Consider the following 25,233-nt stretch of genomic DNA (forward strand, 5'->3'; position numbering starts at 1 on the left):
TTGTGTTTTTATGCAATCAAATCATTCGTCTCGATGCTCACACAACCATCCACAGGAGATACATAAAGCTGCCTAGTCACGATAGCAACTTTACGTTAAAAACTGTCAAAGTAAAGTGTAGAGATAAAGAGGTTGCTATCGTGGCCAGGCACGCTTAAAATGAAAGAAATTTCTTTACGTTTGGAACGCTGTCAAAATGTGCGAATCATTTGATGAGTTATTGATATCACAACTATTTCATTATTTGATATGTGTCATAATAGTATTATTATTTCATTATTTGATACGTTTCTGAGCGTTGCAAAACAATGGTTGCTATCGTGGCCGTGCATTGTAAACGCTAAGTTTCGCAACTCGCAAAATGATTGCCAAATGAAAATATCTTTACTCCTAGTTGTTGCTATCGTGGACATGCGCCTGAAATAATCTCGAAACCCAAAGCCGACGGAACACTGCGTTCATCGTTTTGCTAAGAAATGCAACCTTCTCACCTAGACACACACACACACACATGCACACGGCGACCGGTAAATGTTGATTGCTTCTTCAATGTGTCCTCCTCTCCCACACCTCGGCGGGGGGATGATGGCGCTTGCTAAATTCATAAATAAATTCTCAACATTCCCCATGCAACCTGCAAATGCACGAAAGCAGCAGCAGCAGCAGGAACAGCAACAGCAGCAAGAACAGCAACAGCAGCAGCAGCAGGAGTCTCGCACGCGGCATGATGGTTATGCTCCGGAACCCGGTGCGGCGACTAAGTCTGGGCAATAACTCTTTACCACCTCCCCGCCTCCGTGGCATCGCATACTTCCCAACCTCTCGCCGCTACTCGCTCCTCGAACGGCCAGGGCGTATATCAAAATGGCGCTGGAGCTCTCTCCCGTTGGTTAATGCAAGTTTCATTGCACATTACCCATAAATAATTCTAATTAAATTAAACTTACGACGACGCAAACCACGACACTCTCTAGTGTGTATGTGTGTGTGCTCGAAAACCATAAACAGGCGTCCTGGTGGCGACGAACTAGGCGGATCCTAGCTGGCCGGCCAGCATCCCATCCTCCACCTCCCCCCTCGGCCTCGGCTCGGCCAACCGCCACGTCGAAAATCGAAGATCGTCCTCTGGTCTGGTAAGTGTTGAGCGTCGGTTGTAACGTCGCACCGCGCTGCTGGTGTTGTTGCTGAGACAAAGTGTGCCATGAAGCTACTCGTGTGTGTGTTGTCGGCTTCGGTTCGGAGCACCGGAAGCCCGCTCGAGCGCACTCAAATGAAAATTAGCAACAATTTTCCCTCCCCAAACACAACAGTCGCCCTACCGCTGCATATTCGGCTGTGGCGGCTTTCCACTGGTGCTAACACACACACACACACACGTGTAGCAGTTTCCCGATCCAAAAGGCTTCCTGCATTAGCACGGCAATGGCGGCGGCGGCGGCGACGGCGAACGAAACTATTGTGCCTTTTGGCAAGTCGGAATCTATTTACTTCTAAACACGCATTCCATCGTCCTATTTTTGGGGAGGCTTCCAGGCGGAATGGTTTACTCGTGGTTATGTGTACGTGTGTGTGTGCGCCCCGCGAGTTCTGGTATTTTAATTAGAAAACTTTCCTACAAAGCGAGGCATTATTTTTCGGCTTTTGAGCTAGCAAGTTCTTGGGAAATCGTTCGTGGGGTGTTATCCGATTGAACCGGGAGCAGAAAATCCTTCTAGCTGAAACCGTAAGCTGAAGCTTTATCAAGTGATTTGACAGCAGCTGGGAGCTGCTACAACGCTGATGACACGCCAGTGAACAAGCAATGGCGCGATTCTGTGTGTGTGTGTGTGAAGGGAGATTAAACAAACCAAAGGATCGGCCAAACACTCACACTTCACCATCAGCTCGATGCAGTATGCTCTTTCCATTATATGCTCTCTGGATTGCGTTTTTTATTTGTTATCATTCGGCTCTCTCTCTCTCTCTCTCTCTCTCTCTCTCTCTCTCTCTCCTCTTCTTCATCATCGAATCTATGACACTCCCCGCGACACCACGACACCCCCAACCCTCGGCGGTGTTTGACTGGAAGGCTTGGCACCACCGCCAACGGCCAACGGCTGGCTTTATTATTGGCGTGGAATAATTTTCACATTCCGCTATGCATAATACAACGGGGCACAGCGCACACACACATACACACACACACACACACACATAGGCGCAGTGTATCGGCCATATCGACCACGACGACGACGGTGACGGCGATGCTGGTGGCCATCAATTCCGAGACCCCTGCAGTGACCCTGCACACGTATAATGGTTCTCTTCTTCACCCTCCCCCCGGTGGGTACTGGTAGTGGTGATGCCAAACCAGCGCATCACCAGCACCGTCACCACCGGTACCGAGTGCGGACAACAGCACACAGGCAGCGGACAGACAACTACTATATTCGATCTACACGCAATTTATTTTGTTGTGAGTCGCAGTCCATAAATTATTCAATATTTTCACTCCATTAGAAGCAGAACTTCCATCCCCGGGTCCCGGTGGCGTCCCATTTGGCGTCAGTTCCGACGACGGGAGGGAGGGTGGTAGGGAGGGCACCGGTCATTGCGGGTGTGCGGGGTGGAAAAAGGGAGGGGGGGAGGTGCCGAGTCTCAATCAACGGTTGCGCCGGTTGCTCGTTTATGATGAGAGGAATCGGTTTTAATATGTTTTTTCTCTCTCGCTCTCTCTCTCTCTCTTTATTTCTTTTTTTTTGGCTCTCTTTCTGTTTCACAATTTGCATTGATGGCTTACTGGTGTTTGGGTTTTGGTCACATTCGGTACTTTAAAGTGCCAAAAAGGGCACGCGAAAAAAAAATCGAAAAAAGTGACCGGAAAACACATCAACGCTTCACGCATATTTCACTTCGAGTCAACGGGGGAGGGGGGGGGGATGGGAAACAAAGGGAGACACCGACAGTTAGCCAGCGCATCGGTTGATTTCCTTTCACGGCATTTCGTGGAACGGGAATTCGTTGCATCTGCTTCACTAAACGCGTGAATTCGGTGTTCGGCCGGAAGTGACCGCTTTTGGTACGCCAAACCAGGCGTCTCCATCCGTGTCCGTGATGAGCTTTAAACGTGTGAGCTTTAGATACGATGAACCGAAAAAGCGAAAGCAAAACAGCGAACCGATGAGTAACGTCCTCATCCTATTACCTTTATTATTGTTACTTTTCCTCGTGCATTCGTTGCTTTTTTTGTTTTCTTTTCAGTGGCCCTTTTTGGCTTGTTTTGCCCGATTTCCGGTCCCAGTTCCAGGGCGCTAATTTGCCTTCTCGGCTCGGCGTTACCGCGGTGGCGTTGAGTTCGAATTCTCCTCTAATTCCCTCCCTTCAAACAGAAAATACGAGAAATAAAACGAAGCGACGCAAACAACGCACATCGCTTGCATGGCTCACTGACTGTTCCGGTGCACGGATTGTCACGTTCCGTGAGCGCGTTGATGCGTTGATAGCAACGACGACGACGTGGACAGCTCAGCATAAATTCGCGATTCGCACTGACTGATTCGATTAGGACGCGGACGCCTTTTTCCCATAAAATTTTATTCCATCTCGAACCCAGGCCCCCGGGGGAGCTGGGGAGGCCGAAAAATGTACAACAAGAGGAGAGAAGCGCACTCTCCCCTCCCTTTTCACGGCTTTGATGCTTGAATAATTCCTACAAAACAAACGCCCGGATCAATCTTTGGGCGAGATGCTGTCACTCTTGCCCCGGTTGTAGGCCCGCGAACCGCTCAGCATCCGGTCGATTTTGTCGATGAAACTTTGCTTCGATTTACGCTTCGCCGTCAGCACCTCGCGGCACAGCTCGAGAAACGCATCGGCCACCGGGTAGACGTGTTCGGCCGCCGAAATTTCGCTAAACTTGCACTCGAAATCTTTGGCGAGAATGTCACCCTCCTCCGTGCTGACCTGCCGCAGGTGCACCATGTCGACCTTGTTGGCGACGAGCGCGACCGGCGTATCGCCGGCCAGCTCCTCCTTCGCACGCCGGATGTAGTTGAAGGAGTCCCGATCGGTGATCGAGTAGACGAGCAGCAGCCCGTCGGCCCACTGCACCGACTCCGAGCCGGCCGTCAGGCAGAGGGCTTCGGCGTTTTCCTCCACCTACAACGAGAAGCAAAAGAGAACGACAGCGAGAGGAGTGTGAATGCGAATGAAAATACATTTATTGTGACCACGGACGGGGTCTCGATTTTGGAGAAATCTGGAATTATTTAGTATTGCTGCTGCTGCTGCTGCTGCTGCTTCGGTTCCGGTTCGTTTTGATCGACATCCGTGATCGAGACCGATGGCCCCGGGACATTTTCCTCCGCTGGCGGTGCACTTGGAGTGACGTTCGCTCGGCACCCTGCTACACCACAGCAATCGAATCCGGACAGCGGAATCGGCATCAGATGCTGGTGCTGGTGGTGCTGCTGTTGCTGTTGCTGCTGCTGATAGTTGGTCAACACGGACGCATCCGATCCGGCAATCGTCTTCGTCGTGCGCTGAAAGGTTCCATCCGGCAACGCACAGTTGTTCGTCTCACGCACCGTAAAGGTGGCCTGTCCCGGCTGCGGGGGTAACAGCAAACTCCTCGCCAACTGTTCGCCAACCATCGTCCTACCGGATACACCATCCTTTGCTGGAACCGTTCGATGAGCGGCCCGTGCCTGTGGATCCTTCGGTAGCGGCATCCTTTCATGGTTGTTCCAGGCCGTTGGCATTCTCGAAGCTCGGTCGACGTCTTCTTCATTCTGCAGCTCGGCCAACAACTCGCCGGCATTCGATATTTCACGCCAGCTCGACGGTACGATGAAGGTGGCCGTTGACACCGCCGATGCCAATGTACCACCGGTTCCGTGACCCGTTACATGACCGCTGTCAATTACACTCCCACCGGAATTCATACGCGGTGGGAGTTGCACGGAATTGCCGCTGACCGGAACAACCGGATTCGCCATCGTTGACGCTGCCCGTGGACTGAAGTGCCGCCGGAGGTTTGTGGCGGTGCCTGTAAAGGGATTGCACCTGGCCATCGATGGTGCCGTTGTTGGGCGACCGCCCAGCTGTTGATGGAACGTTGTGCCGTCAGCGGACGTTCGTGCTGCACGGTGAACGGACGTTGACGCTTGAGATTCTTCCGATTCGTGAATGGATTCCAGCAACTGACGGAGCTGGTCGTGGATTGGTGTCAGCGTTTGGTGGAGCGTTCGTTCACTCGTGAAACCACCGCTGGCGTCACCGTCGCTGATCGCCTGGAGGAGGGTGCTCGAAAGGCTCATTAGCGTTCCGATCAAACCGCGCACTAATTGTTCGTTCGATGGCCGGTTCCACTGCGAGTTTTCTGCCATTTCCTGGAATTTGATTCAGAATGCGCGCGCGCGTTCACACACACACACACACACAGTGGCACGGCGCGTCAGGTCGGGAAACGTCTAACGTGGAACCAATGCTCACTGCGATCCTGCGATGCTCACGCGTCCGTCTCGACCCATGCTCATGGCATGCTTGGAAAGCTGGAAGACCAGACGAGCTGGGAGAAAGGGTGTAGTCGACTATCCGCTTACCTTGGGGCAGGTATCCCAGATCTCGCACAGGACCGCCTCACCGTCGACCATGATTTCGTACTTGTGTCGGTTCTCTGCTCCCGGGACGGGAATTCCAGGAAGGATCCCGATTTCCATCATCACGATTTCGGGTTCACGATGCGGACCATACGGTGCCGGAGCAAAGGAGTATACCGAGAAGATGAGAGAATACCGAGAAGAAGGAATGTTTGCTTGTTGGTTAGCGAAATACTGGCTGGAATGATAGTATGGTCCCAATGCGTGGACGGGACGTTCGCTCGCTTACCTGCCTGGTGGTCGTACTCGCCGATGTATCGTTTGGTAAGGAACCGGACCGTTAGCGCTGTGGAAGAGAGGGGTAGAGAGGAAGAGTGGATCAGAGATGAGTGAAGCGTTAGAGCTTAACGATATGCAGCACTATCATAACGGAATTCAATGTTATTTACACTTTCTCGGTAAATAATGGAAAGCAACTATTGAGTAAGTTGCATCAGCAGCAAGAGTTAGAACTGTCCATGCGGATAATAAATAAGCAAATTCGTTCAAACATGCAGCTGCAAATCTATTTGATTGAATTTGTTGTCTGTTTGTTGTCCAAAAAAAGAGATAAGTTATGATACGGTATCGTTATCGATGTGTGAGTGTTCATCAATAAAATGTAAAACCATTGGAACCATTGGTAATAAGCTAACGAATCAGCAAATTAAATAAATAATCAAAACGCTTGCTATGCTTCATCTGCATAAATTCACTCACATTGCAACTACTAGTGTCTAGTTTTTGATGTCTTGATAAAAGTACAAGCCTCATTGAAATATATAGAATTCCAAATGAAATTTTTTGTAGCTTTTGGATGTTAAAAATTGATCCATTTGGGACATTATTCACTATCATTGTCTTAGTTTATAACAGCTTCGACAGCTATTTTGTGCAACTTATTAAGTTTTTACTGTATTACTTTCGTTTCTTACACAATCTTTCATAAATTTCACACTTTACTGTAAAGTGTGCCACTAATACGTAATTAACATTACAGTTTAAAAGCAGCACTAGTACTTTTGTGTACACAAAATACTTTACACACAAATACTTTGATTATATTGAGATATTTAATATTCATATAGCTATTAGAAATGAAATGAAGATCCTTGATGCTGGATTAATATATTAACATTTTTCGAATCGCGCGCAAAAGGCAATCATCTAACCTTCCGACTCCCTTAACCACACCATCTCATCCAGGTGTGCATTCATTAAACTAATAGACATTTTATCGACCACATTGGCGATCTTCCCAACCAAATACTGAGTAAACCCCGTTCTATCGGAGATGCTTTCACTAATTGAACTCCCCACTCCCCCTTTATCTATCCGTGCGTCCTGAAAGCATCACATCGAATGCAGTACAGCAGTTGGCGTTAGTCTTCCGCTACTTGCTGGACCGAAGGTCTCAAAGACCATCCCGACTGAAAGAAGGATCTCAGCTGCAGAGCATCGATCGAAGAAAGAACTTCTCGCGAACCGGCGAACCACTGGCGAACACACACAACACAAACACACACACCTGGACTCTGGAGCTCAGCTAAGTCAGTCAGGCGGGCGAGCGGTTCCGCGAAAGAGCTGCCCGCCGCCGAAAGCCAAACAGCGCAGTTGGAGCATAATTCAATGAGCCAATTACCGGAACCAGCAGCATTGCCACGGGGCCCGGGGAACCGAGACGATGTGCTCGAGCGATGGCCACATGGACCGCGGACCGCGATTCGTGGTTCCGTGGTTTGAAGGCCGGCCATAAAGCAATTCGGTATGATTTGTTTGTCTTGCCAGGGAAGGAGGGGGGTTGCCTCTCCCTCCACCACAAAAACCCTGATTGAATTGCGCTTCGACGTGCGGTTCCCCTGGTTTCCCGGGATGGACCAGACTATGGAGTCCATCTTTTGCTGCAGCATCCTATTTTGTTGAGCAGTCACTCTTCCACTCGCCATCATCTCGCGTGTTTCGTTGGCGATATCTTCATCTCGCGGTCAAAAAACCCCCGGGGAAGAAAAAAAAAACTCGATCAAATCGAAGTGAAAACCATAAAGTTGTCCGCCATCACTGGGACCGTGTTTAGCTTGTTCACATTTTTAACTGCCCCGAGCCATAGTTAACAGTTGAAAAAAGGAAAAACTGACCTCCGTGGAAAAGGGTTGAAACGGGTGATGAAAGAGGCGATAAATTTCCTTCGTGATGATGTCAACAAATGTATCGTTTCGAAATCAAATCGCGTCTCGTTTGTCCGAACTGAATTGCGTTGCTCCGCCGTCAGCGATCGCGGATCAAACCATTTCCTGTTGATTATCTTACCGCTTGTTTTTTCTTTCTCACCTTTATTGCGTGCTCACCGCTGGAATGACGTCCCCCCAAAAAAAGGAACCGAAATATGAAGGGAAAAAGAAAACTAAACTCAAGATGCGCTCCCTGGTTTGACCTGGACGGGCGGCCACCAGCACCGTTCCTGGCCAGTCGCAAAGCATTAAATTAATAACTCCGAGCAGCGAGTGTCTGAAAGTCCGCAGCTGTCGATCGCATTCGTCATTCGTCGCAGCCGTCGGACGAAACAGGGAAGCAGCACTTTTTGGGGCGGCATTAGCCGCCGATCCATTTAACACCCCGCTTCGCCGCTTCTCTACACACCCTCCTTTCCGGGTGGGACGGAAGCAGAAACTTTGTCGACCGGTTTGACGGCCGACGATTTTGTGACGGCCAGACATTTATGAGTTTAGGCAAACAAAGCTGCTTCTCGTCGTCATCGTCGTTCGTCGTCGTCGTCGTCGTCGTCGTCATCGCCTTCGTTATAAGCAATTCGCAGCCTCATCAATCCTTCACAGCATAGTTTAATGGTCGTTTTTATAGTGTGGAAATGTCTAGTGTTTTTCACCGCTACCCATACACCCATTATCATTTCCATTCACTCTCTCTCAGCCTCTCTCTCATCCTCTCTCTTTCTTTTTCGGTCAATGATGCCAGTTGGAAAAATTTACGACTCCCGGTTCGGTTACGTTGTCCTCACTGTAAAAGGGAAGGGAGTGGGAGTGTGACCGGTCGCATGTTATGTTCCTTCAACCGAAGCACATTGACACCGAACGGGGTGAACCGGACCCCTCTCTGGTCGTCTGATAGAGAGATCGAAAAGAGCAAAAGAGAGCATTTCATAGCTTTCCGTAAAGCTGCATTAAAATCGGGGTCCAACAATGCCGTTCCGGTTTCCGGCTGGCTCGCTGCGCTGAACATATTGCCCGGTACCGGGGGTCGATACCAACATAAGGATTCCAGACCAAATGGAGCATCTGCATCGTCGCCGCCGACGACGACAACGGCGTAATAAACAGATGATTTACCATCATCCGAATCGTAAACCATTCGACCGTTCGTATGGATGGCAGGTTAATAAACTTGTAAACCTGCTGGAAAATGGAGTTTATAAAACCTCGACCTCCGGCTACTGATGCCCGGCCATAATTGGCTGTCGAATATAGCCCGGCGGGAAAATGGGAAATGTATTAATGCGCTTGTCTGGGATGTTTGTTCACCCATTGGTTTCACTTGTTGCGCTCTAGTGCAACGGATAGGTGCTAGCCGGACAGGGGTTGGGGATCGTGCTAAAATTAGTCCATCACTACCACCCCGTTACTGCTCACCATCCCACACACACACACACACACGCGAGACAGCCGCTCATTGGTCAAGTATTTTTGGATAACAAAACGTCGGATCGGAGAAGTCCAGTGCTCAAGACCAGGAGACCTTATAGTGAGTGACTGAACATGATGGTCAGGCTGGTCGATGATTGAAAGGGACCCCCCCAGAATGGAGGGGAGGTCAAAGAAGTAAGCAGCTGCAATGCAATGTGCAAAAAACAACAACACGACTTCTGCCTTGTGCTCTGCGTTGTGTCTCGCGCTCGTGGCAGCTACTTTGTTGGAGCAGACGACGGTCTCGCATTCCGGCGGGCAGGACAGACTATTTGTTGTCTTTTCGCGCCAGCGCCAGCCAAAGATTCGCATTCCATATCGCGCGCTCCTTCTCTCTCTCTCGTCTCGAAGGTCGAGGAAAGTGAAGTATCGGTGCGCGTACGGATTGACAGACAGAAATTCGTCATCCACCCGAACGGAGTCGGTTTGGTGACGGAGGTGAGGCATCCCAGCATCGAGATCATCTTCGTATGACAGACAAGGAACGGGCGCTAACAACCCTGCAGCGGTGCTTCGTGCTAGACAACCGCGTGTTATTGACGGGACGGGATCATCTGAGACGTCTGAGCAGCGAGGAAGGTGGTGCGGAGGACGCGATGACAGGTGAACGATAGACTAATTTTGTGACTCTTGCGCGGGAACACCTAGACCCGCGGCCGGATGGATCCAGGCGACAGGGCCAGTGACGCCAATGGCGCTGGGTTGTGCGTATTCTGTGCGCAATCCACCGCGTCCACCGTAAACGATGGCAAGCTATCGGTGGTGACGCTGGTGTGGGGACGGTGGGGATTAATAGGAAATAAATTATTACTCGCTGGTATACGTGCTGGGAGCACGGGACGAGCGAGTGGTATTGGCGGAATTATTAGATGCTTCGGGGGGAGAAATAAATGATCAGTCATCGCGGAATGTAATTTTAGTTTCTGTTTTGATTCACATTTAGTCGTAATAGTGTCAGCAGGTGAGCGTGATTGTAGATCACTTCGGAAAGAAAAAAAACATCTTCTAACAAGAAAAAGGCACTTGGCCAAGGGATTCATTCATGCGCTTTTTCATCAGATGGTGTAATTCGCTGATTGTCTCATCGTTTGAAAGACGTTTTCGCGGTTTCTCATTACATGGCATTTGACTAAAACATGAGCAACTGTAGTTTTATCGAGCTGAACATGATAATCTTTTTTCCAATTTTCCTGATGAAATTTGATGGCAGTGTTTCTTCAGTATTTTTTTTCGAAAAAATTTGTTTGTTAAGATGTTGAGTAAGAAACAGCTTATAACGAGTTGAGTTAAATGCCCCAAAGCCATGTGAATAATCCATTCGCCGGCCCATTGCGTTGCGTTTAAAATGAAAGATAGAAATCGTGAATGGATGCGCATGAATTTAATAGGAAGGATAGTAAGTGATTTTGCGTAGAATCGTTGTTGGTTTTCTGATGGAATAGGGAAGGTGTATTGAAGTATGAAATTCTGAAACCTGTTGAAATTGCGAATGGAGAACTCTACCGATTTTATTGGGCGTAAATGGTATTCAATTTTGCTCTCAAGAATATTTATAACATTTCTTGATAAACATTTCAAGCGAATATTGTGGAAAATGTGTGAGTTTATTGAAATCAAAACTGACAGAGCCACAACCATTTTGAAAATGCATGCGACCCACAGCACTCATTCGTCAGGCAAAATTGCACGAACATTATTTTACATGACATTATTTACATGAAATTACACTTCGTAGAACCTCTGCACGCGATACCCCGCGATGGCGAAGCGTTACAAAAACATTCTCATAAAAGGTACGAGTACAAAACGGGGAATAATGAAAAAAAAAAAGAAACTGTTGGCATCAACTATCACGATGCATCGCATTTTCTCTTAAGGCCCATTGTTGGCCTTATGCCCAGTCAGCCAGCCACCGATTCGTCTATTATAAGAACGAAAATCCCATCAATCTTCTCCCAGGCAATCCTTTGGCACCGGCATGCTCATATTATAGTGTTGCCTACACTTTTGTAATCTCCAATTATGAACTGCAAACAATAACATCATAAACATTTAAAAAGCAAAAAAAAACCGAAGCCAAATTTTGGCATCGTTTTTTCATCTCCTGTCACGAACCATGCACGCGGGATAAATGAAATGGCATCAAAAATGCCACTCGAAAGAGAAAAAGAGAGAGAACGAGAGTGCAAAAAGTGATATTAAAATGTTAACTCAAAACCAGCAACACCGTTAGTTGTTGCTCGGTCGGTTGGCCAACAAACGTGTAAACATTGAGAGTTAATAACACGCCGTCGGATCGCAGTGCGCGGGGTTGATTGAATTCCAGATCCCGAGCAAAAGTCAGCAAATCCATCGTTGGTCACCGCGTCGCCAACAAGCACCACAACAACAACAACAACAATGGAAAACCAAAGCACAAAAAAAAACTCAAAATCCCGGAGTCCAATCGTCAGAAATGTAATAAAGCCATGGCATCACGCGGCACAAAAACTGTGTATTGCACTCGCACACACACACACACACAACCACACGGGGGGGACAGGATGCTGCGCCGCTGCCAACGCCGGGTGCAACAAAGTATGGCCACAGGCCCACCGTGGGGCCACATGTTAACATGGGTCGCACCGCAAACACCGAGAAACTAACGCCACAAGACACAAACGCACTCACACACACACAAACAGAGAGAGGGATGGCGCTAGAACTCACCGCTCTTGCCGACACCGGGCGCCCCAATGACGGCCACCTTGATTTCCGCCAAATAGGACTTTTTCCTCCTAATGCCTCGGGTGGTCATGATGATGGTGGCGGTGATACTGGTGGTAGTGTTGGTGGTGGTGGCCTGGAACTGAGGTTGCGAGCTGCGTTAACGCGGTAAACCCACGGCTTTGGTTGGTTGGTCTTTTTGTTTTTGCTGGAATTTTCGGACGAGAAGCACGAGAGGAACAGGAGGAATCCACTCCACGGATCCTCCCCCTTGTCCACACCCCTTCCAACAGGCCGCTAAACCGACGAACAGATCGAATGAGCGCGTTTGTGGCTTTCACCGGCGGCAGCAGCAGCAGCAGCAGTTGCGCTACCGGCAACAATCACCGTTTGTTTAATGAAGCATTAAATGTATTAACCTCTCGCCATGTAAACACAGACGCACACAACACCGGCAGCGGCAGGAGCGCCTACGGCCCCGCCTGCCCCCCAAAAAACTTCGGCGGCGTGTCCCGTGATCCCGTGGGGAAATCCGGCCGGAATCCTTCCGGCACGAAACCTCGCGGAAAACACTATCACAAAAGCGGGTGCACGGACACGCACGCACACGCACGCACACGGTCACGGGGACCCAATTCGGTGGCACACAATTTATTTTTCAACTTTATTTCCCGCACCCCCCGAACCCCGCGGTCGGTTCTCACTCACTTCACACTTCGTTGTCTGTTTGAAGCTGGCTCACGGGGTGAGGTTCGCGGTTTGCGAGGTGACGATAGTAGTGGTGGTGATGGTGGTGGTGGCTACGGTGGAGCGAAAGCCTCGATTTCCACATCACCGCGCATTGTGGGCATGAAAATTTAATTGTTTTACACTCATCGGCATGCCGGAAGTGGCCGAGAAGCCGGGGCACGCGACACACACACACACAAGCACACACGCGGGCGCATTCCAAGCGACATCCGGAAAGCGAGCGGATCGCGGAACCGAACCGAAAGCCGGCTCGCAAATAAACTGACCGGAAAATAACCATTCGCGGTCCGTTGGCCTCACTGCCTCGGTTCCATTCCGTTCCCGATTCCCGTTTTCGGAGGGGCGGGAGAACGGGAAACACTTAACCGGATTTGAGCATAAAATGTTATGTTCACGCTGCTGCTGCTGTTCGTTCAACACGATTGCACTACTGCACCACCTGTCCAGACCGTGGTGCCTTCCAATTAGTAGCCCGATAGTTAATGTCAACAATCGAAACACGAACACCGTGGCCAGCGAACGCGCGCGCTCACTCCGGATCCGGGATTTCGACGATTTGCGCACGATCACGCGCACGATCGCGCCGCAACTGCTGCGTTCGGCTGCTCGCCAGGACCGTTAACCAACTACTAGCACTACTACTACTACTACCACTACCACTACTGCTACTGTGGTCACCAGTGGCAGTGCAGTCGCAGGCGACTCCGAGAAAGTCGGCCGCGCACCAGGATCGCATCCGATCGTTCGACACTGAGCGCGAGTTACCGGATGGTGTGGCCACAATTTGAAGGTTTTATAAAATGGGTTCTCCCATCGGCCATCGGTATGCTCGCTGACGGCTGTTGTCTGCTTGTTGCTTATGACATTCGGATGATCCTCGGATCATGCGAAGGGGACGGATCTCGTAGGATTTGATTTATTTGCTTGCGTCAAATAAATGTCACAAATCTGGTGAGCAAGACAGCGTCGCGACAATTTATTTAAAAAAAGGAAAACAGTAAGAAACTGCGAGGAATGTGATCAACACACGATGGTGCTTTTGAGGTCTCAGTCGGATCGCGCATCGTATGAACCATTTAAATTCACATTTCCACTGCACAATTCAGCATATGAGTAAATTACAGAGAGAATAGAACAAAATACTTAACATGATACTTAATCTATCTGCCCGCCATAGCACAGTAGACGTTGATGCTAGATGCGTGATAGACTTAATGAGGACTCACCTAAAAAAGGTACAGAAGAGGTATAGAAGTAGCTTAATAATTAGTTATAGGGTATAAATTGTACAGTGTGTGATAAGGATAGGTTTAAAACAGATTATTACTCACAAAAATAGTAGCAGGTTTTTCTTCATTTTCCTACTACCGAAGATCTTAAAATGCAACAAGGGTAACCAAGTTAGGATATATCAGCATGAAGAAATTTAGGCTTAATTAAAGTGTGGAACGAACCATTTATTGAACGTTATTCCACACTTCTGTAAACACTCTGTTGAATCAATTTCAAATAAACTTCTAATATTATTGTGGCTACTACTCCATTTCTGTCGCACTGGTTCTGATCATCCTCCAGTGTGCTGGCCTTTTGTCTGCTGCTGGCCTACCCAGACCGGCGCATGTCTGTGTTTGTGCGTGAGACAAGGGGACGAAAGACGAAAGGTAGGGGGAAAAAGGGAAAATTCATGGCAATCACCGGTGGTAATCACGGCCCAAACCACCCGACCACCGGCACCGGCGCGGCACACGCAGCAGCAATCGTTGATCGTGATCGCGTTGTTGCGTTGGAAAGTGGAAAAACTAAAAATAATTCCCCCCGGGGTTTTTCCTGCGCCCTGGTCCCCTCCTGGTCCTTCTTCTCCTTGCCATTCCAAACCGAGGCCAGTGCAATTTTGATGAGGGTGTCAGGGGAGTGTGTGTCTGTGTGTGTGGGAGATAGAGAGAGAGAGCTGAACAGCTGAGTGGTGCGCGGAGGAGGAGGTGAAGGATCATTGAGGCAGCAGCAGCAAAAACACGCGCTGGCGTCTGGCCGTTGTTCAAGTGGTTTGCCCACGACGTTTTGCTGATGATAAACAGCCGACAGCACGGAACGCATCTCAAGGGTACGATGCGTGGATCGTGGTGCCGCCGGGGGGCCTCCGCGAGCTGGTCAGTGATTATCTGCCGCCTGCTGCTGCTGCTGCCGAGATGGAAAACTCCTCGAATGTATGAATTGAATCCGCGGGAGGGTGGGATGCGAGGGGTTTGAGAAATTTCCCTGCCTCAAGGCGTTGCAGATGTGTTTATTTCCGATAATAAGCGTTCGCCGATGGAACGCACCTTATGGGCGCGGCTCCGAAGAAACCTTGACGGCATTACTTCGGCCTTTTCGTCGACGGAGCGCGTGGAGTAGCTGAACCTTGGAGCTGAAATGACTGCGCGATTACGGTCATATCGCTACTGCTGATGCTGCTTCTGCTGCTGCTGCTGCTGCTGCTACTAGTGCTTGAGCTTCTAATACTAACTGTTTACATGGCGTGTTCCCCGGCGGAATGGTTTGTTTGCATTTAGACCGCGATCGCCATTTGCTGCTCGCTGCGGGGGAAGGGAAGTGGCAGCATTTTATTGAGCGAAGCGTGTTGATTGATGGTTGACTGATTGGTGTTTAAGGTGCCTGCCTGGTCGATGGAAAACGAAACGATGTAAACCATTTAACTGTTCTGCGGCTGCTTTCAGCTTTTTTCTGCCTTTAAAAACTTTTACCCTTTCGCTCTTTATGCTGGAGCAGTATGCGCGGAGAGTGTTTTTTCAGGCATTATTGTAGGACAATTAGGGGATAAGCATTAGCTTTGGGGGGAGGCGACCAATAATTGAAGGAGTTAGTATATAATGTTCTAGTAGCTTTTCTTTCTGTATTTTCGTTATTTGCTTTCTACTTATGATTCGAATTCCATCTTGGGCAATAGAGATAAAATGAATTTAAAAAAATAAGTTTATAGTTCAACAACGAGGTCTACATTCAAAAGATTACAAAGTACTTTAGAGAGTTTACAGGTGTTGTTGTATTTTTGTTCTTAACTTTTGTATGCAGGCCACGAACCAAGATAACTTAAGCGAATAAATCGATATGAAATGAAATGAAAATACCAAACGACTTAAAATTAACCTTTAACTTTTAGTCAGATGGTTGTGAAGAAAGTATATGCAAATGCGCCATACGATACTGATCCATAGAAGCAGCTGCTTTGACATACTTTTGCCAAACCTTGCCAACACGAACGTTCCAGCCAGATGTTTTCGTGGCACACCAGACCGTCTAGAAGTGCTCAGTTGGTGCCTGGCTTGCATGCAGACGTGTTGTAAAGTCTTATAACATTTTCAATTGAATCAGATTCCATGAATAGAAATTCTTTGAAGACTTTGAATGGCGATTCATTGAGAAATTTTCAAAACATTTATTTACGACACATGCTATTAAAATATTTAACTAAGTGTCTATCGATTGCAAATATTATTGAATATTTGCATTTCGCCTCCACAGTACGGAGTAGCTTCGATGTGGTCTCTCTCCTCGCTTTGCATCTTGTGCAAACTGTACAAGCAACAGACGCAACAGCAGCAGCAGCAGCAGCACGCCCCACAAATCGCCAAAATCGGTGGCCGCGACAGAAAAACGAAAACAAACCGAACCACACCGAGGGGAATGGCCAAAGCAAACAATCATTTTCTTTCGCAAACCCGCTGCCCCAGCTTCCCTCCGCTCGCACAGTACACGGCACACGGACTAATTATCCCGCCGCCGGCTCGTTCGCTTCCGCCCGAATCCCGTACCACCGATCGATGCGTGCACCGTCTGATGGCCGTCGCCGGTGTCTGGGGCGCCGATGCCCCGGAACAGTTACGAATTTTTTACCTTCCCCTTTCCATGCCCATTCCCCAGACGATCGTCGAAAAGGAAAGCGTGCGGAGAGGGAGATAAAGAAGGAAAGGAAAGGAAAGGAGAGGATATAAATCATAAATCACTCCCAAGGGGTGCGCGACGCTCGCGGATTCGTCGACGGCCACTCGCTTCTCCCGGTAGCTTCACGGTTAACAGGAATGGGGAGGTTGTTGGCAGGGCGTTTCGGGTGTGTGTGTGTGTGTGTGTGTGTGCTGCGGGGTGAAGGTGAAACTCCCCCGCCCCTCCGTCACCCCCCAAAAAACCACCCAATTTCCCTGTCCGCGATGCGAAGTCTTGCAGACGCACACCTCCAAGTCCCGGGCCAAGTCCCGGGCCATGTCGACAGCATTCACACCATTAGCAAACAAACACCACTTGTTAGCACAATACCGCTGTGTTGCCGGCTGAGATGCGGAGCAGTGTGGTGTGTGTGGGTGCTGGTGGTACGCTGGGGAGGATGAAAATAATTTATTTGTTTGCATTTTCAATGCCAAATCGCGAGCAAAATTATGAACATTTGGCCACAACGGCCGGCGGCGGCGAGGCGGTCTGCGCGTGTCCGGGGGCGGAGGACACTTTCATGGCTTTTCAATGTGGCAATCGGCCATTCTCGGAGGGGGGCGCGGTGCGGGGGTGGGTCTTTTGATTGCTACTAACCCAGTCCCAGGCCCAGGCCCCGGGTGGGGGCCGGAAATGGCCTTAACGAGCCCGGTCGCAACCGTATCGGGATATCGGGTAGCACCCGTAAACCCCCCGATGGCAGGAAGTGGTCAAAACGCACCACCACCACCCTCACACCCTTACTGGGCCCTGGGTGATCCGGATATTCTATTTGCATTTGTATTCATTTGTGGGGATCATAAATCACTTTTCCACTTTCACGTCACGATCACGACGCACCGGACCGGAGGGGCTGGTATTTGTGGAATTCGCAACCCCCACCATTCCCAACCTCCACAAAAACAACCCCCTTCCCGTATTTGGGCCGATTGCTAGGGCTTCAAATCAATCGACACAACCGGTTGGCGCTTGGCGAAACTCCGGTTCCGGCTCAGGAGCACCGTTCCGCTTCCAGTGTGAACTAGGAAGCCGTGTGAAAATGATTTTCCTTTCACGCAACGCACCAAAACGGAGAAAGAGAGAGAGAGAGTTAGTGGTGGAAAGGAAGGTTTCAAACGGTTCCAAACAGAATCCGGCATACCGGCGGCTCGAGGAGGGCTAAGCAGTCTACGCTTCTTCAACCCTCCCTCCACAACCCCCGGACACACACCCTACGGTACAGGAATTGGTTGGTTGGTTGGTTGGATGGATGAAAAATGGTTTCCCTGTGGTTCTTTAAAAATCGTTTCATTTCCACTTGCCACTAGCGCTCTCTCCTTCTCTCTCTCTCTTTCTCTCTCTCTCTCTCTCTCTCTCTCTCCTTCTCTCTCTCGTCGGTAGAACGTTGTCGTCGCCTTACAACAACTGGCGCACTCTCCACCCCGCGTTAAGTTGGGTGTCCCAATGCCCGAGATAATTCGCGGCCCACGGCGGAAGGCTCAGGGGAGGGGGGCGCCTTGGGTAGGTGGTGAGGGTGAGGCACGGAAAAACAATTAAGTTTGTCGGTTTATCCTCGGGCGCAGGAAAAGGAAAACTTCCCCATTAACCGCAGAACCATCATCCCCTTCAACCCCTCCTGCCGGCCGGAAAACTTGCGCAACGGGAGGTGAATCCTTGGGGTTTGTGTGTGTACGAGCGAGAGCGAGAGGGGTTCACTTTGTCAAACAAAAGCGAAGAAAGTGCTGAGTAATTATTTACACTTCGGCAAAATGGGAGAAAAGCTCCTGGAATAGCGCAGTGGGGGGGGGGGGGGGGAGCTTTGGTCCTTCGGTTCGTTTCGCGTGCCGAGCGTTGGTTGCCAAGGGTGATAACCGGGCGCAAAAGCAGGCTGGGCTGGGAAATCACGGTCGCACGGTGCGGCTTTGATTTCGCTTTCGCGATGCGCGATCTTGTGTCGCTTTAGCAATGCTGTTGAACGCCCTAAATCAAAGCCAACGAAAGCTGGAAATAGTACGGCGGAGAAAGGGATGAAATTTGATGAAAACCTTGAGACATCCCTCTCGGAATCGACTAAATCATGGCTGACATCGCGAAAGAAGCAAAGTAATTCCGCTCCTTAAAGCCTTCAGTCTGTCAATGTAGTCTCTTCAACGCTTCCAGTCACTGTTGTCATTGGAAATAATGAATTACACTTCGAGTACAAGAGCCCCTAACCCCACTCTCGTCGTCGACCGGAAAGTACAAAGTGGTGGCGGAAGTAGCTCAGTCCTTTTCGCTGCTCTTCATCTTCATCATCAGCAACATCATCAACTGCTACATCATCTGCCTTAGCCTGGCGGCGGCTGGCTGGCCGACGGACAAGGATAATCGCAAAGCAAGGGAATGTAGACCATTATCCTCGTCGACGCGTCGCGGTTTACAGCGTGTGTGTGTATCTGTTACGAAGGAGTGTGCAGAAAAACCGCAATCCGGTTCGACGCTACGATGCCAAGATGCTCCGGGGTCTGAGTTGAATGACTTTCGCGAATCCTTGGGTCACCTGGCTAATAGCAGTACACCGCGCGGGGGTGGGGCAAGGTGAAGTGTATTCATTTCTTTTTTCCTGGAACGAAAGCGTTGCGTGATTTGAACTGGATTGAAGTTTTAACCTTCCGCCCGGGTGGGCTGGCAGATTGTTGATAATCCGTCGTCGTGTGCGTGTCGTGAGTGCGTGTGTGCGTGTGTGGTTTTCACCGACGAACTGACGGATGGAATTTTCCAGCGATTTTCCAACGCCACCACGCATGACGCGTTCGAAGCTGTTCGCATAATTAACGGATTGCAGCAGCACCTGGTTCGTCATATTATCCTTTCCGGTCCTTGTACCGGGAGGGGGAACGCACTGTAAAGCGGAAACCCGGCACGAACTTCTGTTGTATATGATAATAAATACACGGCGGAAAACGAAAACAAAAGCGATGGCAAAGAACAAAACGAAACAGCAACAAACAAAAAAAAATCCCGGGACGAGTCTCGTGCATCCCCGAAGCCATTACACTGTTTACAGGATTGAGGTTTGAGTGGTGGGGCAAGGGGCAAGGGGGGAGGGGAGGGGGACGCCGCATGGGTGGAATGCAATCAACGCGAGTGGTATAACCGGAACCTGTTTACAGATTGATTACCGAGCTCGTTTACTGCGACTGCTTTTTCCATTCCATTCTCGCACGCAATTTTCCACCGGCATCACCACCGCATGCATTGTTGTCCTCGGAGGTCCTCGGCAGCACAGGGGTGTTGGTGGTGGTGGTGGTGGTGGTTCCAAATGGGTGCACCGGAATGTGTAAATATGGTTTTCATCGAACCGCCCGAAAAGGGATGGGGGGTGCGAGGCTAAAGGTTGTCGTTTTGCTTTGTTTCGTTTTGCGTTTTTTTATGTTGTTTTATGCTCTGGTTCCGGCAAATTAATGTCCCCTTAACACGCCCGACCAGGTATGTACGTGCGCGTGTGTCTAGTGTGGGCTTTCCGGATTTCGTTTTCGCTGGCTACATCCCGCTTTCCACGTAATCCGCTCCGTTGGCATGTGGCATGTAACGTGTCACGCAAAAGAGGATCAAAAGAGAGAGAGAGAGAGAGAGAGAGAGAGAGAGAGAGAGAGAGAGAGAGAGAGAGAGAGAGAGAGAGAGAGAGAGAGAGAGAGAGAGAGAGGGCAGGAGATGAGGGCGAGAGTATGGTTTCGAATTAATTTTGCTCATAATTTAATGCATCGCTTTGCGTAACGATAACGGCTCCGGCTCCGGCTGATCACCTGATTGCGATTGCGTCACGCTGGCTTAAGGTGAGGAGCTCATTACCAGGACCAGACTGCCAGGCGATCGGCCGCCATTATGGCTTCATTTGCGTGAAATCGTTTTCCAATATGATTTTTCAATCATGTCGAAATTAAGTGGCGCGTTATGGAAGAAACCGATGCGAACGACCTCGCAGATTTTCGTAACGTTTGCCCTTTAGCATTATTGAAGGTAAATGTTTGTTAAAGTATTCGCGTCCTTTCCCGTTACAGGGTGTGAGAAACATCCTGGGAACTCCTTTAGTGAATTGTTCACAATAATATTGTCTGCACTTACAACTTACCATTAATCAGTGCTAATCGTAGTTCAATAATCCAATGAAGTAATGGGTAAAAGTATTTTAATTTAGTATATTTACAGTAGTAACTAGTTCCTTACAAAAGCGTGTTTATGCGTGGTTCGATTCATGCATATTATCATCTCGATCAACAACTGATAAAAGACATACCAAGAGCATTACTGCTTTAGATAACCATCTCTTTAAAATAAATGCATGTCTTTGCTTCCATCACGAAACTGTTCTTGAAACTGCAATCGATACATCGAAGATGCTCGTGATGAATGCGGTTTGCCAAACGTAGCATGCCGTGTCCTTGATTCGTCATTTTCATCCTTTCCAATACAATTCTCGCTCACATACAGCCTGGGAAACGAAATTGAAGCAATGGAGTCGTCGTTGGTTCCAAATTCGCATTTGCTGGTCCATCTGGCCCGTAGTCTCGCCGGCGTGCTAATCTCGCTAATTGGCCGCGTCAGCAGTGAGGAGCAGGAGTGTCCTCACCAACTCGAATCCGGTTTCCGGCGGGCGCTGGTGCCCCTCTACCAAGTACTCGGAGAATTTCTTGGGCGAACACCGTACGACCAACTGCTACCCAGTTGCTCTAGCAGCCACAGTCTGATCCTGCGTGACGGACCGCATCCCTTCCGAACGCTACCATCGCTGGGACCGGTAAGTTGGAGTAGGTCATGCCATGTGTTGCTCTTCTTTCTTTGCTTCCTATTTTCGCTTCAATCCTCATCGATGGCTGTGATGGCTCCGTTCAACAGCATCATCAGCCAGACTTTCACCCAAGGATTACGGGTTCACTCGAAGCGACCGTGAACCCGGCCAGGCTAGCCAGCGACGGAGACATCCGGCCACCCCTGACGCCACCGGGAGGATCGTGGAGTCATTACGGTGGGTCACCGATCGGGTACACGTCGACACCGCACCACCGTATAGCCCACGTTCGACGTCCCCAGCCGGAACAGTTTGCACTCATCAATCAGCTGGTGACAGCGATGCGCACCTCCTCCCCAGAGGACAGCGGCGTTGCCCTCGCTACCGAACAGTCGATGGCCGATGATCCCATCTTTCGCCACCGGCTGCTCGCAGAGTTGGATCAGCTGCGGGCCCTGGTGGATAGTGGTGGTGAAGGGCCGTCCACCGTCGCTGCCCTGATGGGGCGTATCGAGCGGGCGGAAATTACGCTGTCCTCCCTGGTACACCATCTGCAGCATCTACACAACCTAACGATGCCGCACGCGGACGAGTGAGAACGGGGAACGGCGGTGCGAAGAACACGATTATCGACGAGGCATATCTCAGCAAGCCAGCCAATAATGTGATGTTTCGGGTGTTGTAGCGGTCTTGCGTTCAATGGCTACTAGATTAGTGCGGACGATTTGTGGGTCTAAATTTGTTTGAAATATTGTATCTAAATTGTTTAAGCTATTAATCATATCATTTTCTATTTGGAAGACCTAAGCAGCCGTCGCCGTGTTACTATTCACAAACAGATCGTCTAACAAGTGTAGGACGATTCCGATCCACCGGTTTTGCGCACGAGCTCCAGTTTGACGAGACGCGACACAGCTGTTGCTTCGCTTGGTAATGCGTATCTCGTGGCCTTGAATATGGGAACGAATTCGTCTCAATCACGCTGCGCGAGAGGCCTTATCATCGCTGGCTTTCTGGTGCATCAAAATCTCACTAGCACTAGCATTAGCGAGAAAAGATTGAACTTGTTAAGATGTTCGAGGTGACCCAATAGTTGTGTTTTTGGACCGGGCGCCGTTTTGCGCCGAATGTGTTTTTTTGGGGGCCTCCCAAAACACACATTCGGTGCAAACCTCCCGACCCCGTTACCATGCCCGGAGAGCACCTGTGCAAAGTACGGCTAGCCGTCTGGAAGGACACGTTGGGTTGAGTGCCCCCTGCTGCTACTGCAGCCCTTGCGAATCTAGACGGCACGCCTGGTTGTTGCCAAGGCGTATAGTAGTGTCGTCGCAGATCCGTCGACCCGCCCCTCCGCCTAGAAGCTAGTTGCGTAGATTCATGTACGTTTGCACAGTTGAGCTACCAGTCGGCACGCGCCGTTCACCCCAACCCCGAACGAGATGTCTGGCACCCCGGCTGGGCAGGGACACTTGTGCCGCACGCCGCTGTCGAATCGCGGCACTATATAGGAGCAGTGGCGGGACTGGTGAAGTATCAATCAGTTGCAAGTCTCCTGGGAAGGCGCAGTTTAGTGACCAAGATGAATCGTCCAGCATTAGTCGTCGGCATCCTCTGCCTGCTGCAGGTAAGCTAGCACGCCATTGGCCATGGGTAAGTCATCTTGTCATCTTGTACTCACCTGTCCGAGCCTGTTTTCTCCGGTTTCCCAAGGGAGCTTTGGCCGATCCGCGGCCAGATTTCGGTGTACAGCCGAAAATTCCTGTCAGTGCCACCGTGAACATCTCGTTCGTGGAGGCATTGGTGGAAGTCAACGATATCACCAATTTGCCGCTGAACGCCACGTTGCAGCTCAGCAATGCCAAGCTGCAAGCTGTCTATAACATGATCCAAACCGTTCTTAATCAAACCAACACCTTGACAGCCACGTTCAAGTACCAAGAGCTTTTCACCGTGGACAATGGAACGGAGCTAGCGTTCGCCAACATTCTGACACCGATCGATAATATGGTATTCTACATCCAGAATACCTCGCTAACCGATATTATTGCCCCCCTTAACACATCGACCCAATACCAAGGCATTGTGGACGAGCTGATCGATGAATACGGACGTCTTGCCTTGGGGTTGGTTCAGCTGAAGGCTGAGCTGGTTGCGGTGAAGACAAATCTGGACAGTGCCGTAGCAGCCAACGGAAACAGCACGACTATAACGGCTACCCAGTTGGCCACCTATCTGAAATCTGCGGCCGTGTACAAGCTGGTGCGTGCCGTCAACCGCGTGAAGGCGTACCTGCCGGTCATCACCTACTCGCTCGACACAATCTATGAGAATCTCATTGAAGCCAACAATTTTATCGTCACTCTGCAAGCAGAGGTAAACGCTGTCCCGAACAGCAATGCCACTGATTATGGCGCCGCTTACAAGGTTAGCTCGGACGCTGTTGAACTGAATACCACTAGCGGTATCGCTGCTAGTCTGAGCGTGTCAGCGAATCTTAACACCACACTCAGCGCTATTACCAATTTCACGGCAACCGCCAACGCGAGTACCATCTTAACTAAACTCAGTGAATTAGCAACGAAAAATACGTCTGCTCTGGCTGCTACACTGACAAACGAATTTAACACAACAGTGTTCGCACTTAGAAGCTTTATTGGCGGTAAGGCTCAGTCTATTAACGTCACTGCTGATCCCAACGTACAAACGCTGATCGACGTTCTGATGGGTAACAACTTCGGCTACGGTCGCTACTGCTACCACAAGTACAAGGAGCTGATGGCTGGTCTCTTCGACAACGGATTGGATGCTGGTTTCGAGTGTACGGACAAGGAGGCCGAACGGTTGACCAATCTGCAGAGTGTCATCACTGCACTCCTGGTTCAAATCGGATTCGACACGGAGGACATCACCACTCAAGCTACTCTTTGCGCCGGTTTGCCAGCTGCTCAGGCCAACTCGTGTGTAGCATCGGTAAGTGATGGAAGCCAATCGGTCAATCGAGGACGCTTACTATTTCGTTTCACTTTCCTACAGGTTACCGACTACTACGTCAACCTGTTTGACGCCACATCGCAAAAGATCGATGCGCTGTACACGTTCGTGACGAAGGAAGCCATCGCCAGCAGGAACCGCGTGCTAATCTGCTTCGCGCTGTCCTACTTCCAGCTAGCGGGCGGTGATGCTTCACTGATCTCCACCAATGTGCTCGCTTGTTCCAGAGATGGTCCCGCCGGTACTACGGAGTAAGGTCAAGAGCGGCCCAAGAATCCAATACTTAATAATCTGAATAAAACCGAATCCATATTGTGAAAACGGCAAAACGCTCTTCTTATCTTCTTTGGAACTGAACGAAAAGGGGTCACGGCTCATCCGGGCTGTTATTAAGAGGAAGGCAAGAGGGTTGGCTCTCTACCCCCTTACTGCGTACATTCTGGGCTGGTATGGCCAAAAGTATGGAGAAAGGGTTTAGAATCCTTTTCCGTTGCTCCTGGGCCTTGGGGATCTTGCTGCAGCTCCCCCCATCCCATGGGATGACCAGGCATGGTCCCAGGTGAAGACAACGGAAGTAAGGCTCTGCTACGATGAATGAATCTCGGATGTCCCGGGTGTGCAGTTGCAGCGCACAGCTATATATTTAACAGTATAATGTTCAATCTAACCACCTAATAAAAGAAATGATAATTTTGGTAGATTAAAAATCAATAACTTCTACATGTCGATACGAGGTAATGGACTAGCA

General features: G+C 49.8%; 2 protein-coding genes across 2 annotated transcripts; one reads left to right on the plus strand and one right to left on the minus strand.

Moving 5' to 3' along the window:
- Positions 1-2,896: 2,896 nt before the first annotated feature.
- On the minus strand, positions 2,897-13,380 carry LOC125954306 (ras-like protein family member 11B). Its single transcript, XM_049684494.1, has 4 exons — positions 12,023-13,380; positions 5,869-5,925; positions 5,583-5,656; positions 2,897-4,137 (listed from the first exon to the last, which is right to left on the minus strand). The coding sequence occupies exons 1-4, from the start codon at positions 12,108-12,110 to the stop codon at positions 3,709-3,711; spliced, it is 648 nt and encodes a 215-aa protein (XP_049540451.1). The 5' UTR covers positions 12,111-13,380; the 3' UTR covers positions 2,897-3,708.
- A 9,681-nt stretch (positions 13,381-23,061) lies between these two features.
- On the plus strand, positions 23,062-24,757 carry LOC125954303 (uncharacterized). Its single transcript, XM_049684484.1, has 3 exons — positions 23,062-23,118; positions 23,205-24,464; positions 24,528-24,757. Exons 1-3 carry the CDS (start codon positions 23,074-23,076, stop codon positions 24,738-24,740), a joined length of 1,518 nt encoding a protein of 505 aa, XP_049540441.1. The 5' UTR covers positions 23,062-23,073; the 3' UTR covers positions 24,741-24,757.
- Positions 24,758-25,233: the final 476 nt, after the last annotated feature.

This window comes from Anopheles darlingi, chromosome 3 (genome assembly GCF_943734745.1).
Source record: "Anopheles darlingi chromosome 3, idAnoDarlMG_H_01, whole genome shotgun sequence".
NCBI lineage: Eukaryota > Metazoa > Arthropoda > Insecta > Diptera > Culicidae > Anopheles > Anopheles darlingi.

What these genes read in the sequence shown, in the direction of transcription:
- LOC125954303 (XM_049684484.1), top strand. Translation starts at nt 23,074, where the DNA reads ATGAATCGTCCAGCATTAGTCGTCGGCATCCTCTGCCTGCTGCAG. An exon ending in GCATCCTCTGCCTGCTGCAG is followed by an intron (nt 23,119 to 23,204) that starts GTAAGCTAGCAC and finishes CGGTTTCCCAAG; the next exon opens with GGAGCTTTGGCCGATCCGCG. An exon ending in CCAACTCGTGTGTAGCATCG is followed by an intron (nt 24,465 to 24,527) that starts GTAAGTGATGGA and finishes ACTTTCCTACAG; the next exon opens with GTTACCGACTACTACGTCAA.
- LOC125954306 (XM_049684494.1), bottom strand. Translation starts at nt 12,110, where the DNA reads ATGACCACCCGAGGCATTAGGAGGAAAAAGTCCTATTTGGCGGAAATC. An exon ending in GCCCGGTGTCGGCAAGAGCG is followed by an intron (nt 5,926 to 12,022) that starts GTGAGTTCTAGC and finishes TCTCTTCCACAG; the next exon opens with CGCTAACGGTCCGGTTCCTT. An exon ending in CGAGTACGACCACCAGGCAG is followed by an intron (nt 5,657 to 5,868) that starts GTAAGCGAGCGA and finishes TCCCGGGAGCAG; the next exon opens with AGAACCGACACAAGTACGAA.